At 49.7% G+C, this 17,007-nt stretch overlaps 1 protein-coding gene across 1 annotated transcript in view; it reads right to left on the bottom strand.

Annotated features, from left to right (window-relative positions):
• Positions 1–14,928, bottom strand: part of pdlim4 (PDZ and LIM domain 4) — a 43,493-nt gene extending 28,565 nt beyond the window's left edge. The window contains exons 1-2 of the mRNA XM_034551057.1: positions 14,628–14,928; positions 816–967 (exon numbers count right to left, since the gene is read on the bottom strand). Of these exons, the coding sequence (XP_034406948.1) occupies positions 816–967; positions 14,628–14,720 (245 nt within the window). The 5' untranslated portion in view covers positions 14,721–14,928. The remainder of the gene's footprint in view (positions 1–815; positions 968–14,627) is intronic.
• Positions 14,929–17,007: the final 2,079 nt, after the last annotated feature.

Here is a 17,007-nt window from a genome sequence, read left to right on the forward strand (position 1 = left end):
AACAGAAGGAGGTCGACAGAATTCAATCCTGGTCTCTTCCTAAAGTTTTGATGAAGTCGTGTAAGTAACTATGAACACGAGTTCATAGTTACTTACAACCCCTCCTCCTCACTGTGGAGGTCGCTTTATGGCGTTTACGCTCCACGTCTTCTTCACGCTACATTTAGTCCGTTTCTTATAACAACGCCACGCAGTGCATGCTGGGAGGACGAAGAAAGCTTCACTGGAAGAACAGAGGAGAGCGTTTCTCCATCTGAAGCGTGCGAATCTTCTCCGGTTACTCGACGTGGTTCTTGTTTCCACGGCGACTTCACACTGAGAAGAGGCAGCTGAAGGAACCGCACAGCGAGGTTGCCAGATTCGCGGCACTTTCCAGCTCTGGCAACCCCCGAGCAGCCGTCTAATAGAGATGTGGGAAGCAACTGACTTTTCAGTTTTTCCTTGGTTCCCCCCTTCATTCTCCCTCTCTGTCATTAACTCTTCAGATGGATGATTTCCACTTGGCCATGTTGACAGAAACATGTGGCTAAAGGCCGAGTCATCCGCCCTCGGGGTCCAAAAGCCACGCGGAGCGGCCGGAGATCGTTTTCCAGCCCGTGAACTGAACGCGTGACAACGTAAAGTCGCTTTCTAAAAGGTCGCCGACCCACTCGACCGCGCAGACACAGGAACCACGTGAGCTCACTGAGTAGAACTCCTAAGAGCAGCTGAGGGTCGTCGCCGTGACGACGGTTCTACTTCCTGACGCGCGAGCGATCAGGGGGGGTAGGAGCGCAGCACACTGGATCCTCGTGAAAGGGTTCGAGCCCCCGTACCTGCTGACGTGGAGCACCAGCTGCTGGGTGCAGGTCTTGATCCGGTTCTGGGCCTCCATGTGGGTCATGAGCTCCGTGCTGCCGCCGTTGATGGCCAGGATGGCGTCGCCCGGACGCAGGTCGCCTCGGGCCGCCTTGCTGCCGGGCGTCACCTGCAGGAGACACGCAGAGCGCTCATGAGTCACGGCGTCAGTGAGGAAAGAAAAGATTAAAAACTATTACAAAAGCAGCTCCTTTTTGGATTCACGGGATATTGTATCGTTTTACGTCCTCGAGCGCCAGCAACAACGACGCCGAGGAGTGAGAGGAGTGAGAGGAGTGAGAGACTTCGTTTTCTTTTTGAAGAGCAACTTCACGATCACTCAGACGAACCCCTCAGTGGGTCGAGAGCTGCTTTGCACGGTGTTTGCAGGCGAGCCTTGAACCCAACCCGTCTCTGGGTAATGTTGGATTCATACGCAAACATCTGCTCAATATGTTCCTATAGCCCCCCCCCCCCCCCCACACACACACACACACGCACACACACACACGCACACGCACACGCACACACGCACACACACACACACACACACACACACACACACGCTTTGATCTCGTACAACTTGTCTCCACATCGCTTTCATTTGTGAGGTTTTGTCTGAGCCGTGGACAGTGAGCAGGTTTCCTTCATTCCAGAACACATCGGGGTGTGTGTGTGTGCGTGTGTGTGTGTGTGCGTGTGTGTGTGTGTGTGGGGAGGGGGGGGGTCATGTCACCTTCACAGACACACTAAGCGCCACATGATAACAATTACCCATTATTAGACACACAAATGACCCTGCCAGAGAACCATCAGAATAAACCACCAATCAAATCATCGGACCGAGACGTCCACAGTAAAACACGGTGAAGCAATAATATATATAAATATATAAATATATATATATATATATATGACTTTACTAGCAATGACTCAAAAGCTTTAATAACATGTTGCCATCGTGTCTCCATGAGTATTAGTCTCCCAACCATTTAAAATGTGAGGACATGTCACCGTTTGTCAGAATGTATTTTTTTGGATTTTGGATTTGACAAAAACATTATTAACTGCTGTGAACACGGTGCCCTTCAGAAGGGTTCATAAATCCAGCAGCAGCTGGCTGAAAGTGTTGCAAGCTAATGATTAACATGCTGAATATTCTGCCATTTATTTATTATTGTACTCCTGGTCACATGACATCTATTGTAATTCTGGTCACATGACATCTATTGTACTTCTGGTCACATGACATCTATTGTACTTCTGGTCACATGACACCTATTGTACTTCTGGTCACATGACATCTATTGTACTTCTGGTCACATGACATCTATTGTACTTCTGGTCACATGACACCTATTGTACTTCTGGTCACATGACACCTATTGTACTTCTGGTCACATGACATCTATTGTACTTCTGGTCACATGACACCTATTGTACTTCTGGTCACATGACACCTATTGTACTTCTGGTCACATGACATCTATTGTACTTCTGGTCACATGACATCTGTTGTACTTCTGGTCACATGACACCTATTGTACTTCTGGTCACATGCCATCTATTGTACTTCTGGTCACATGACACCTATTGTACTTCTGGTCACATGCCATCTATTGTACTTCTGGTCACATGACACCTATTGTACTTCTGGTCACATGACATCTATTGTACTTCTGGTCACATGACATCTATTGTACTTCTGGTCACATGACATCTATTGTACTTCTGGTCACATGACATCTATTGTACTCCTGGTCACATGACATCTATTGTACTTCTGGTCACATGACATTTGTTGTACTTCTGGTCACATGACATCTATTGTACTTCTGGTCACATGACATCTATTGTACTTCTGGTCACATGACATCCATTGTACTTCTGGTCACATGACATCTATTGTACTTCTGGTCACATGACATCTATTGTCCATCTGGTCACATGACATCTATTGTACTTCTGGTCACATGCGTCTATTGTACTTCTGGTCACATTACATCTATTGTACTTCTGGTCACATGCGTCTATTGTACTTCTGGTCACATTACATCTATTGTACTTCTGGTCACATGACATCTATTGTACTTCTGGTCACATGACATCTATTGTACTTCTGGTCACATGACACCTATTGTACTTCTGGTCACATGACATCTATTGTACTTCTGGTCACATGACACCTATTGTACTTCTGGTCACATGACATCTATTGTACTCCTGGTCACATGACATCTATTGTACTTCTGGTCACATGACATTTGTTGTACTTCTGGTCACATGACATCTATTGTACTTCTGGTCACATGACATCTATTGTACTTCTGGTCACATGACATCCATTGTACTTCTGGTCACATGACATCTATTGTACTTCTGGTCACATGACATCTATTGTCCATCTGGTCACATGACATCTATTGTACTTCTGGTCACATGCGTCTATTGTACTTCTGGTCACATTACATCTATTGTACTTCTGGTCACATGCGTCTATTGTACTTCTGGTCACATTACATCTATTGTACTTCTGGTCACATGACATCTATTGTACTTCTGGTCACATGACATCTATTGTACTTCTGGTCACATGACACCTATTGTACTTCTGGTCACATGACATCTATTGTACTTCTGGTCACATGACACCTATTGTACTTCTGGTCACATGACATCTATTGTACTTCTGGTCACATGACATCTATTGTACTCCTGGTCACATGACATCTATTGTACTTCTGGTCACATGACATTTGTTGTACTTCTGGTCACATGACATCTATTGTACTTCTGGTCACATGACATCTATTGTACTTCTGGTCACATGACATCCATTGTACTTCTGGTCACATGACATCTATTGTACTTCTGGTCACATGACATCTATTGTCCATCTGGTCACATGACATCTATTGTACTTCTGGTCACATGCGTCTATTGTACTTCTGGTCACATTACATCTATTGTACTTCTGGTCACATGCGTCTATTGTACTTCTGGTCACATTACATCTATTGTACTTCTGGTCACATGACATCTATTGTAGCTCATTTTCCAATGTAGGATGGTGTAATTAGCAGGCTTACCGTTAGCCAGCTAACTAGCCAGATAATGAGCACTGATGTTATGATGTCACGTCCTGTGCGGTGACTTAATGCTACACAGCGCTTACTGTAGAAGTAAAAACAATAAACTATTGTATTTAATTAGCTATATTAGTCCCAAACTCTCTCTGAACGGTTACGGCTGATTTAAAACAATAAATTCCGTTTGGTAAGAGACGTCCACATTGACGGCAGCATTGATGCGTTTCATCACATTAAAGTTATATCATTTAGTTCATAGCTTCAAAAAATAAAAAGTTCAATTTAAGTGTGTGTGTGTGTGTGTCTTGGGTTTGTGCCCAGGCTGCGTCATAGTGGGCCGAAGTTCATGCAACCCCTCCAAACAAAGTGATTTATTTCACCTCAGGGTCGGACCATGAAAGGCAGGGTATGAGTCACACACACGCACACACACACACACACACACACACACACACGCACACACACGCGCACACACACACGCACACACACACAGTGACGGCATGGCTTCTCTAATTACGTTTTTACAAACATTTATATTTTAGCCTTCCTCCTCACATGAAACCAAACGTTTACTCGCTCCGCGTTTCTAAAATTAGAACAAGGAGACGACGGTCGCCTTCAAAAACAACAATTATAGATAATTAAGAGTTATCTCGGGCCGAGTCGGAAGCTGATGTGGACGAACGTGACATGAAGTGAAGATATAACAAACTTTATTTGTCCTCTCAACTGGCGCAGCCTGATCCACTCTTTCCATCCTTACCTTTCACAATAAAAGCTCTGGGCGAATACACCGCCTGACTGTTTACCAGAAGGAAACTCAAATAGCTCGCAGCTTAGAATATAAAACTCATCTCAGACTGAGAGCAATAAGATGGCTGTTCTGCACAAATCAGAAGTTTATTAATAGTTTCAATGGAAAATATTCATTTTCTGGGCCGTTCATCGTCACAACCCGTATGTGAAGGCCTTAAACCAGCATTCCTTCAGTTCTAAGGGACTTATTGCTGCCTCTCACACGCAGACACATTAACCCTTTACACACATTAACCCTTTACACACATTAACCCTTTACACGCATTCACCCTTTACACGCATTCACCCTTTAAACACATTCACCCTTTACACGCATTCACCCTTTAAACACATTCACCCTTTACACACATTAACCATTATTAACCCTTTAAACACATTAACTCTTTAAACAGCGCTGACACAACCAGGACGTCCAGACGTCTTCTGACCATCGAACCAACACCGACTCGTTGGTGGATTATAAGCAGTTTGAATGCACGTCGTAGCATCACATAGCCTTACGTAGCCTCACATAGCATCACATAACCTCACGCAGCATCACGTAGCCTCACATAGCCTCAAGTAGCATCACACAGCCTCACGTAGCATCACGCAGCCTCACGTAGCCTTACGTAGCAACACATAGCCTCCCGCAGAATCACGCAGCATCACTTAGCATCACGTAGCCTCACATAGCATCACGTAGCCTCACGTAGATTCACATAGCCTCACGTAGCATCACGTAGCAACACATAGCCTCCCGCAGCATCACGCAGCCTCACTTAGCATCACTTAGCATCACGTAGCCTCACATAGCATCACATAGCCTCACGCAGCATCACGTAGCCTCACATAGCCTCATGTAGCATCACACAGCCTCACGTAGCATCACGCAGCCTCACGTAGCATCACGTAGCCTCCCGCAGCATCACACAGCCTCACTTAGCATCACACAGCCTCACTTAGCATCACGCAGCCTCACTTAGCATCACGCAGCCTCACGTAGCGTCACGTAGCCTCACGTAGCATCACGTAGCATCACATGTGAGATTCTGACCGCTGTGCGATGGTCACAGTGAAACAAAGAAGCAGGTCGATTAAATACGCGAGCAAATGGAGCCAGTTGAAGGTCAATGTGTCTGCAATGACACGTTTAGAAAGAGTTACTCATCACAAGGTGCGGAAATCCCTTTCAATCTGTAATCAGATAAGTAGTAATAATAATAATTATGACTAATTTTTGCCCGAGAGGATTCAACGTCAACAAGGAAAAGCACACGGTTAAAAACTTAGTTGTTGGCTCTTTGATAAGTTTTTTTATTTATTTCTTTTGGTGTTGACGGTGTTTATTCTCTCCATCGCCGTTGTAAAAGAAGTACAAATATTAATATTTTTCTCAGACCCGAAGACTCTAAGGAAGATTTTAACATCGTCTTTTTATTTCTTTATACATCTTTGAATGTTCGTATTTTAACATGGCATCTAATATAACAATATATAAAAAAGAAAAGAGCGTATATGATAATAACATTTGAACATATATCTCTATGACTGGTTTATGTATTTGAGATCAGATCAAATGAGAAGGAAATGGCAGTAAACTGGTTCTGAACGTTGGCAGAAACTCTTCTGGTGATTTATGGAGTCGGCCTGAAGGGAACCGGCTCCTCTGTAAAAGAAATGAAAAGTCAAAACTCTCTTATTAATCTGTGAAATGAAAACCTTTCCACAGCAAAAGAGAACCGATAACAACAAGATGTTTTCCTCTTTAAGGGACCGAGGAGAGCAGAAGCTTTCAACCAGTATAACCAGCAGAGGGTCCAACTCCAGCCTCCAGTATAACCAGCAGAGGGTCCAACTCCAGCCTCCAGTATAACCAGCAGAGGATCCAACTCCAGCCTCCAGTATAACCAGCAGAGGGTCCAACTCCAGCCTCCAGTATAACCAGCAGAGGATCCAACTCCAGCCTCCAGTATAACCAGCAGAGGGTCCAACTCCAGCCAACTAGAGGACTGGACCAGACTGGGTTTAAGGACCTGCAACCCGGGTCAATGGATGGAGGACTGGACCAGACTGGGTTTAAGGACCTGCAACCCGGGTCAATGGATGGAGGACTGGACCAGACTGGGTTTAAGGACCTGCAACCCGGGTCAATGGATGGAGGACTGGACCAGACTGGGTTTCAGGACCTGCAACCCGGGTCAATGGATGGAGGACTGGACCAGACTGGGTTTAAGGACCTGCAACCCGGGTCAATGGATGGAGGACTGGACCAGACTGGGTTTCAGGACCTGCAACCCGGGTCAATGGATGGAGGATTGGACCAGACTGGGTTTCAGGACCTGCAACCCGGGTCAATGGATGGAGGACTGGACCAGACTGGGTTTAAGGACCTGCAACCCAGGTCAATGGATGGAGGATTGGACCAGACTGGGTTTCAGGACCTGCAACCCGGGTCAATGGATGGAGGATTGGACCAGACTGGGTATAAGGACCTGCAACCCGGGTCAATGGATGGAGGATTGGACCAGACTGGGTTTCAGGACCTGCAATCCGGGTCAATGGATGGAGGACTGGACCAGACTGGGTTTAAGGACCTGCAACCCGGGTCAATGGATGGAGGACTGGACCAGACTGGGTTTCAGGACCTGCAACCCTGGTCAATGGATGGAGGACTGGACCAGACTGGGTTTCAGGACCTGAAATCCGGGTCAATGGATGGAGGATTGGACCAGACTGGGTTTCAGAACCTGCAACCCGGGTCAATGGATGGAGGACTGGACCAGACTGGGTTTAAGGACCTGCAACCCGGGTCAATGGATGGAGGACTGGACCAGACTGGGTTTCAGGACCTGCAACCCGGGTCAATGGATGGAGGACTGGACCAGACTGGGTTTAAGGACCTGCAACCCGGGTCAATGGATGGAGGACTGGACCAGACTGGGTTTCAGGACCTGCAACCCGGGTCAATGGATGGAGGACTGGACCAGACTGGGTTTCAGGACCTGAAATCCGGGTCAATGGATGGAGGATTGGACCAGACTGGGTTTCAGAACCTGCAACCCGGGTCAATGGATGGAGGACTGGACCAGACTGGGTTTAAGGACCTGCAACCCGGGTCAATGGATGGAGGACTGGACCAGACTGGGTTTAAGGACCTGCAACCCGGGTCAATGGATGGAGGACTGGACCAGACTGGGTTTAAGGACCTGCAACCCGGGTCAATGGATGGAGGACTGGACCAGACTGGGTTTAAGGACCTGCAACCCGGGTCAATGGATGGAGGACTGGACCAGACTGGGTTTCAGGACCTGCAACCCGGGTCAATGGATGGAGGACTGGACCAGACTGGGTTTCAGGACCTGCAACCCGGGTCAATGGATGGAGGATTGGACCAGACTGGGTTTCAGGACCTGCAATCCGGGTCAATGGATGGAGGACTGGACCAGACTGGGTTTCAGGACCTGCAATCCGGGTCAATGGATGGAGGACTGGACCAGACTGGGTTTAAGGACCTGCAACCCGGGTCAATGGATGGAGGACTGGACCAAGACAGGGTTTAAGGACCTGCAACCCGGGTCAATGGATGGAGGACTGGACCAGACTGGGTTTAAGGACCTGCAACCCGGGTCAATGGATGGAGGACTGGACCAGACTGGGTTTAAGGACCTGCAACCCGGGTCAATGGATGGAGGACTGGACCAGACTGGGTTTCAGGACCTGCAACCCGAGTCAATGGATGGAGGATTGGACCAGACTGGGTTTCAGGACCTGCAATCCGGGTCAATGGATGGAGGACTGGACCAGACTGGGTTTCAGGACCTGCAACCCGGGTCAATGGATGGAGGACTGGACCAGACTGGGTTTAAGGACCTGCAACCCGGGTCAATGGATGGAGGACTGGACCAGACTGGGTTTCAGGACCTGCAACCCGGGTCAATGGATGGAGGACTGGACCAGACTGGGTTTCAGGACCTGAAATCCGGGTCAATGGATGGAGGATTGGACCAGACTGGGTTTCAGAACCTGCAACCCGGGTCAATGGATGGAGGACTGGACCAGACTGGGTTTAAGGACCTGCAACCCGGGTCAATGGATGGAGGACTGGACCAGACTGGGTTTAAGGACCTGCAACCCGGGTCAATGGATGGAGGACTGGACCAGACTGGGTTTAAGGACCTGCAACCCGGGTCAATGGATGGAGGACTGGACCAGACTGGGTTTAAGGACCTGCAACCCGGGTCAATGGATGGAGGACTGGACCAGACTGGGTTTCAGGACCTGCAACCCGGGTCAATGGATGGAGGACTGGACCAGACTGGGTTTCAGGACCTGCAACCCGGGTCAATGGATGGAGGATTGGACCAGACTGGGTTTCAGGACCTGCAATCCGGGTCAATGGATGGAGGACTGGACCAGACTGGGTTTCAGGACCTGCAATCCGGGTCAATGGATGGAGGACTGGACCAGACTGGGTTTAAGGACCTGCAACCCGGGTCAATGGATGGAGGACTGGACCAAGACAGGGTTTAAGGACCTGCAACCCGGGTCAATGGATGGAGGACTGGACCAGACTGGGTTTAAGGACCTGCAACCCGGGTCAATGGATGGAGGACTGGACCAGACTGGGTTTAAGGACCTGCAACCCGGGTCAATGGATGGAGGACTGGACCAGACTGGGTTTCAGGACCTGCAACCCGAGTCAATGGATGGAGGATTGGACCAGACTGGGTTTCAGGACCTGCAATCCGGGTCAATGGATGGAGGACTGGACCAGACTGGGTTTCAGGACCTGAAATCCGGGTCAATGGATGGAGGACTGGACCAGACTGGGTTTCAGGACCTGCAACCCGAGTCAATGGATGGAGGACTGGACCAGACTGGGTTTAAGGACCTGCAACCCGGGTCAATGGATGGAGGACTGGACCAGACTGGGTTTAAGGACCTGCAACCCGAGTCAATGGATGGAGGACTGGACCAGACTGGGTTTAAGGACCTGCAACCCGAGTCAATGGATGGAGGACTGGACCAGACTGGGTTTAAGGACCTGCAACCCGAGTCAATGGATGGAGGACTGGACCAGACTGGGTTTAAGGACCTGCAACCCGAGTCAATGGATGGAGGACTGGACCAGACTGGGAAGTCGGTCCTGAAGATGTCACTAAAACTATTTCAGGGATCGTTAAAATGTGTCAAACAGACGGTAAACGTCTGACGCCCGGTTGAGACCAGCGTCGGTTTGAGGCCGCCGCATTCAACACAGCCTCGTTACATGCTTCAGCAGTTAGTCACACACACACACACACACACACACACACACACACCCTGGGACATTATCACCTTAAGGGGGAAACTAACAGCTGCTGCCATCACAAACTGGTTTTCTGGTATTCATAACCGTCTCCATTGGATTGGCGGGATTGCGTAATGAATAAACAGCTGAACTTATAAAACGGAGCGTTTGGGTCCAGAGATTAAGAAGTAGACGTCGTCACGGCGACGCACTCGTTGGTTTGTGGGCCGGCCACATGTTGTTTTATAGACGTCAATATCTGGAGTTTTGGTCATCACACACTGGGTTTATTGATTATCGCCATCTTGCTTTTTGGCAATTGTCATCTTACGTTTTGGTTGTCGCCATCTTAGCTTTTCCACTCTTTTGTATAGAGAAGAGGGTGGAGCCAAGCATAGACTTCTATACAACCAGAAAAGTCGCCCCCTGGTGGTCAGGAGAGAGAATGCAGCTTTAACACATGAAGCATAGACTTCTATACAACCAGAGGAGTCGCCCCCTGGTGGTCAGGAGAGAGAATGCAGCTTTAACACATGAAGCATAGACTTCTATACAACCAGAGGAGTCGCCCCCTGGTGGTCAGTAGAGAGAATGCAGCTTTAACACATGAAGCATAGACTTCTATACAACCAGAGGAGTCGCCCCCTGGTGGTCAGGAGAGAGAATGCAGCTTTAACACATGAAGCATAGACTTCTATACAACCAGAGGAGTCGCCCCCTGGTGGTCAGGAGAGAGAATGCAGCTTTAACACATGAAGCATAGACTTCTATACAACCAGAGGAGTCGCCCCCTGGTGGTCAGGAGAGAGAATGCAGCTTTAACACATGAAGCATAGACTTCTATACAACCAGAGGAGTCGCCCCCTGGTGGTCAGTAGAGAGAATGCAGCTTTAACACATGAAGCATAGACTTCTATACAACCAGAGGAGTCGCCCCCTGGTGGTCAGGAGAGAGAATGCAGCTTTAACACATGAAGCATAGACTTCTATACAACCAGAGGAGTCGCCCCCTGGTGGTCAGGAGAGAGAATGCAGCTTTAACACATCAAGCATAGACTTCTATACAACCCGAGGAGTCGCCCCCTGGTGGTCAGGAGAGAGAATGCAGCTTTAACACATGAAGCATAGACTTCTATACAACCAGAGGTGTCGCCCCCTGGTGGTCAGGAGAGAGAATGCAGCTTTAACACATGAAGCATAGACTTCTATACAACCAGAGGAGTCGCCCCCCTGGTGGTCAGGAGAGAGAATGCAGCATAAACTTCTATACAACCAGAGGAGTCGCCCCCTGGTGGTCAGGAGAGAGAATGCAGCTTTAACACATGAAGCATAGACTTCTATACAACCAGAGGAGTCGCCCCCTGGTGGTCAGGAGAGAGAATGCAGCTTTAACACATGAAGCATAGACTTCTATACAACCAGAGGAGAGTTCTGGCTTGTATGAAATCTACATGATACTTATACCCCCCCCTCCCCCCGCCCATGCATCTCAGTGTCACCAGTCAACATTGGTCTCGGCAGCGTGTGATGAACAGCGAGTGGAGGAGCTCCGGTGTTCAGCAGCAGTGAATCACAGAATACAACCAGCTCCCACGAGGTGAAGCAGGATCCGTTCCCACGTTCTCCGTGTTTCTCATCATTCAGTGACATGTCGTGTTGTCAGCTGATGCTTCAGAGCGTGTGACTTCAGTACAAAGCTTCAGGAGGAAGTGTAATGCTTCACACCGGGCGTTTTCATGCCTCCGGCGTTACATATTTTGATAAATATGCTCACATCTCGCCAGCTGCTTCCGTCTCAATGGAAAAATACAGAAATTGTTTCAATAAAAATGTGTCAACCGAAGTAATAATTAAAAGAAGTCTAAAGATGTGCTGAAGCTGCACGAGGCAACATTTTGAGTGTAAAATGCAGCATGAAACCAACATCTCCTTCCAGATTCACTCTGGTCTTGGGCTCCGTCTTTTTAAATGTCGCTTCGCACGAGAACAAAAGACACTGGAAAGCTTTTGTGTGGTGAATCACATGAATCCATGCGGCTAATAACACGGTGTCGAATATCAACTAAACACCTTCATTGTGACGTTCGTGTCGTAGCCTCGAGTCCAACCAGGTTCTGATCGGTTCTGGTTCCCAACATCTGACATTTAGTTTTGTTACGCAATGTCGTCCATAAAGAAATAAGTCAACACGAAACCAAATTAAACTTCTTGTCGCTGTGCACAAAAACAAAAAGGGACGAACGTTAACGTGGAGCCTGAAGTCTCAACCACAGAAACGTCTCAGATTGCTTGAATTCAGTTGCCTTTGGAGAAGTGAAACCACAGCCGGCGAGAGAAAGTAGGCCTCGGCGTCGCATCGCAACTAACTAGGGTTCAGGAGCCCGGCGCCCTCCAGGTTGACTCCAGGTGACACCCGGCGCCCTCCAGGTGACGCCCTTCAGGTTGACGCCCGGCGCCCTTCAGGTGACGCCCTCCAGGTGACGCCCGGCGCCCTCCAGGTGACGCCCTCCAGGTGACGCCCGGCGCCCTTCAGGTGACGCCCTCCAGGTGACGCCCGGCGCCCTCCAGGTGACGCCCGGCGCCCTTCAGGTGACGCCCTCCAGGTGACGCCCGGCACCCTCCAGGTGACGCCCGGCGCCCTTCAGGTGACGCCCTCCAGGTGACGCCCGGCGCCCTCCAGGTGACGCCCGGCGCCCTTCAGGTGACGCCCTCCAGGTGACGCCCTCCAGGTGACGCCCGGCGCCCTCCAGGTGACGCCCGGCGCCCTTCAGGTGATGCCCTCCAGGTGACGCCCGGCGCCCTCCAGGTGACGCCCGGCGCCCTTCAGGTGACGCCCGGCACCCTCCAGGTGACGCCCGGCACCCTCCAGGTGACGCCCTACAGGTGACACCCGGCGCCCTTCAGGTGATGCCCGGCGCCCTCCAGGTGACGCCCTTCAAGTGACGCCCGGCGCCCTCCAGGTGATGCCCGGCGCCCTCCAGGTTGACGCCCGGCGCCCTTCAGGTGACGCCCTCCAGGTGACACCCGGCACCCTCCAGGTGACGCCCGGCGCCCTCCAGGTGACGCCCGGTGCCCTGCAGGTTGACGCCCGGCGCCCTCCAGTTTGACGCCCGGCGCCCTTCAGGTGACGCCCTTCAGGTGACGCCCTCCAGGTGACGCCCGGCGCCCTCCAGGTGATGCCCGGCACCCTCCAGGTGACGCCCGGCACCCTCCAGGTTGACGCCCGGCGCCCTTCAGGTGACGCCCGGCGCCCTCCAGGTTGACGGCCGGCGCCCTCCAGGTTGACGCCCGGCGCCCTCCAGGTGACGCCCTTCAGGTTGACACCCGGCACCCTCCAAGTGACGCCCGGCGCCCTTCAGGTTGACGCCCGGCGCCCTTCAGGTGACGCCCGGCACCCTCCAGGTGACGCCCGGCGCCCTCCAGGTGACGCCCTGCGCCCTCCAGGTTGACGCCCGGCGCCCTCCAGGTGATGCCCTTCAGGTTGACACCCGGCACCCTCCAAGTGACGCCCGGCGCCCTTCAGGTTGACACCCGGCGCCCTTTAGGTTGACGCCCGGTGCCCTCCAGGTGACGCCCTTCAGGTTGACACCCGGCGCCCTCTAGGTTGACGCCCGGCACCCCCCCCTCCAGGTGACGCCCGGCACCCTCCAGGTGACGCCCGGCACCCCCCCCTCCAGGTGACGCCCGGCACCCTCCAGGTTGACACCCGGCACCCTCCAGGTTGACACCCGGCGCCCTCCAGCTGACCTCCAGCAGCTCGTCTGCTTGTTAATCGCTCCCCGTAAATCTTAAAGAGGACACCTCCGGCCCTGTAGTTAAAGGCTGGTTTGTGGTACAGCTGAGCACAACACCTGGTTTCCCTCAGCAGCACCAGGGAGCTGTGATGAAAAACAAATGTCAGCACCCCCCCCCCCCCCCACCTCCCCCCCCAGCCCTGCAGCAGGACCAGGTTTATCCTGAACCAGGGGCTCCTGCCAGATGCACTGCACACTGACTCTTGACCCATATTCTGTGGGTCGGGGAAGTTCATGCACCTTATCTACCACGACTACAATGATTATTAAATAATGCACACAATGATATTAAGATCACTTACCAGCGGCTTTCTTTTAAAATGCATTTTAATGTAGTTTAAATTAAATTAATTGCCAGCTATTTTGATCAGTTTGAGTAATTTTTTTCATTAAAATGATCTGATTCCAGCTCCTAGAATATGAATAATACACTTTATATTTACTCAATTACAGTGAACTGAATATATTTTGAGTTGTGCGAGAAATAAAAGACAATTTCTTCCAATCTTCTGACATTTTATAGACAAAACAACTAATCGATTAATCGAGAAAACTATTGACAGATTAATCTGCGATAAAAAAAAAATAGGTAGTTGCAGCCCAATAGAGTTGTTGAAATGATGAAAATAACACTTCTGTTGTTGTTGTTGTTGTTTTGACCTTATTATCAATGGTGGCCAGGGATTAGACGGGCCCGACCGTCAGCTGTTTACACTCTTTGTTATAATAAAAACCTTCACGGGTCCATTGAAGTCAGTGACCAATGAATGGACACGCGCACGCACACACGCACGCACGCACGCACGCACGCACACCTACCCTGGAGACCGTGAGCGGCGTGCTGAAGTCCCGTCCGCCCACCAGCCGAAAGCCCCACGGGGACGGTCCCGTTAGCATCACGGTCCGGCTCATGTCGTCTGGAGCGTCTGGGACAGGTCACCGGGCAGGAGGGGGGGAGGCCGGGGAGGATATATCCGGGGTCCCTTATCGACGGAACGGCGAGAAGAAAGGAGGAGAAAGGAGGATAAAGGAGAAGAAACTAGAAAAAAGGATAATAAAGAAGAATAAAAGGAGAATAAAAGGAGAAGAAGGGTCCCGTGCGCGCGGCTGCTGCAGCTCTGCTTCCACCGCTTTGAAGCACGTTTAAATAACGAAGCCGCCGATGACGCGTCGTCCTGGCCCCGCCTCCAGGGAGCGGGGCCAGGAGGAGGGGGCGGAGCCAGGGGGACCGGGGTGGGGGTGGGGGGTCACACTCGTCAGACCGTTGTTCAGGTTGTCATCTGCAAAGGGGGGCAACTAGAACCTGAATGTAGTCCTCCATCAACTTCCTGCTCAGTCAGTGAAGACGCATTATCATATTTATCATGAGCTCCACGATATTATTATATTATTATTATTTATATATTATTATTATATTATTTAAATATCAATGATTGAGCCACGAGTTACACTTTATTTAAGAATTAATGATTGAGCCACAAGTTACACTTGTGATGTTGTGACTGTTGAAGTATAAGACTGTGACAACAAACACGTGTCTGAAGCTACAGTGTGTGTGTGCGTGTGTGTGTGTGTGTGTGTGTGTGTGTGTGTGCATGTGTGTGTGTGTTTGTGTGTGTGTGCATGTGTGTGTGTGCGTGTGTTTGTGTGTTTGTGCATGTGTGTGTGTGTTTGTGTGTGTGTGCATGTGTGTGTGTGCATGTGTGTGTGCATGTGTGTGTGTGTTTGTGTGTGTGTGTTTGTGTGTGTGCATGTGTGTGTGTGTTTGTGTGTGTGCATGTGTGTGCATGTGTGTGTGTGTTTGTGTGTGTGTGTTTGTGTGTGTGTGTGCATGTGTGTGCATGTGTGTGTGTGTTTGTGTGTGTGTGTTTGTGTGTGTGTGTGCATGTGTGTGCATGTGTGTTTGTGTGTGTGTGTTTGTGTGTGTGTGTGCATGTGTGTGCATGTGTGTGTGTGTACTAGAACAATGTTCTTGATGTACAAAATGTTTTATGCTTTCAGGCGTCTGATCCCGAGGAGCTCAATAAGACTCAGGCCGCGTATTATAAATTAATATATAATAACTCACGGATCAGCGGTCTAACGCAGAAACGCAGCTCCAACAATGAAGATGTCGGTCCGTAACGTGGACCAAGACCTCTCCCCCTCAGCCTTGGGGGGGGGGGGGGGGGGGGGTCCTCTCGGCCCAGCAGAGTGAGTCACTGGACCTTCTGCTGCAGAGGGGATGATCTCACTGGCATTCCTGGGAATCTGCCCGCCAGACAAACTGCAGGCGAAGCGGAGCTCCGTCTGGAGGTCTGAGTCAACTTGAGTCAGACCTCCAGACCCCCCAGGGCCCCCGATCCGGTTCCTGTGGTAAAAACAGTGGCTGTGATGTCACAGCGGCTGCAGCTCAACTTCAGGCGTCCTCGTTGGTGCGTCATCGCCTTCACTTGTGTGAACTTGACCTCGAGGTGGTAACTGTGATGATGTCATGACATCATGATGTCATAATGTCATGACGTCATCATGCGTGATCACTTCCACCGAAGAGGAACAACATATATATGCTAGAGACAAACAACTGCTAAAGTGGAGATTGATTGTTTCACATAAAGATTTCACTATGAGCAACTTAAATTTGACAGGTGACCAGAAATACAGCTTAAAATAAGTGAAAGATATAAAAGTTAATATAACACTCATGTCAGGTTCAGACAGGGTTTAATAACAATACCATGATTAGGAGTGACTGCCACAGCTCTGTTACAGATGTTACAGGTGTTACAATGTTACAGATGTTACAGATGTTACAGATGTTACAATGTTACAGATGTTACAATGTTACAGATGTTACAGATGTTACAATGTTACAGATGTTACAGGTGTTACAGATGTTACAGATGTTACAGGTGTTACAGATGTTACAGATGTTACAGATGTTACAGATGTTACAGGTGTTACAGATGTTACAGATGTTACAGATGTTACAGGTGTTACAATGTTACAGATGTTACAGATGTTACAGATGTTACAGGTGTTACAATGTTACAGATGTTACAGATGTTACAGGTGTTACAGATGTTACAGGTGTTACAGATGTTACAGATGTTACAGGTGTTACAGGTGTTACAGATGTTACAGGTGTTACAGATGTTACAGATGTTACAGATGTTACAGGTGTTACAATGTTACAGATGTTACAGATGTTACAGATGTT

The sequence above is a fragment of the Cyclopterus lumpus genome, chromosome 14 (genome assembly GCF_009769545.1).
Source record: "Cyclopterus lumpus isolate fCycLum1 chromosome 14, fCycLum1.pri, whole genome shotgun sequence".
Classification (NCBI taxonomy): domain Eukaryota; kingdom Metazoa; phylum Chordata; class Actinopteri; order Perciformes; family Cyclopteridae; genus Cyclopterus; species Cyclopterus lumpus.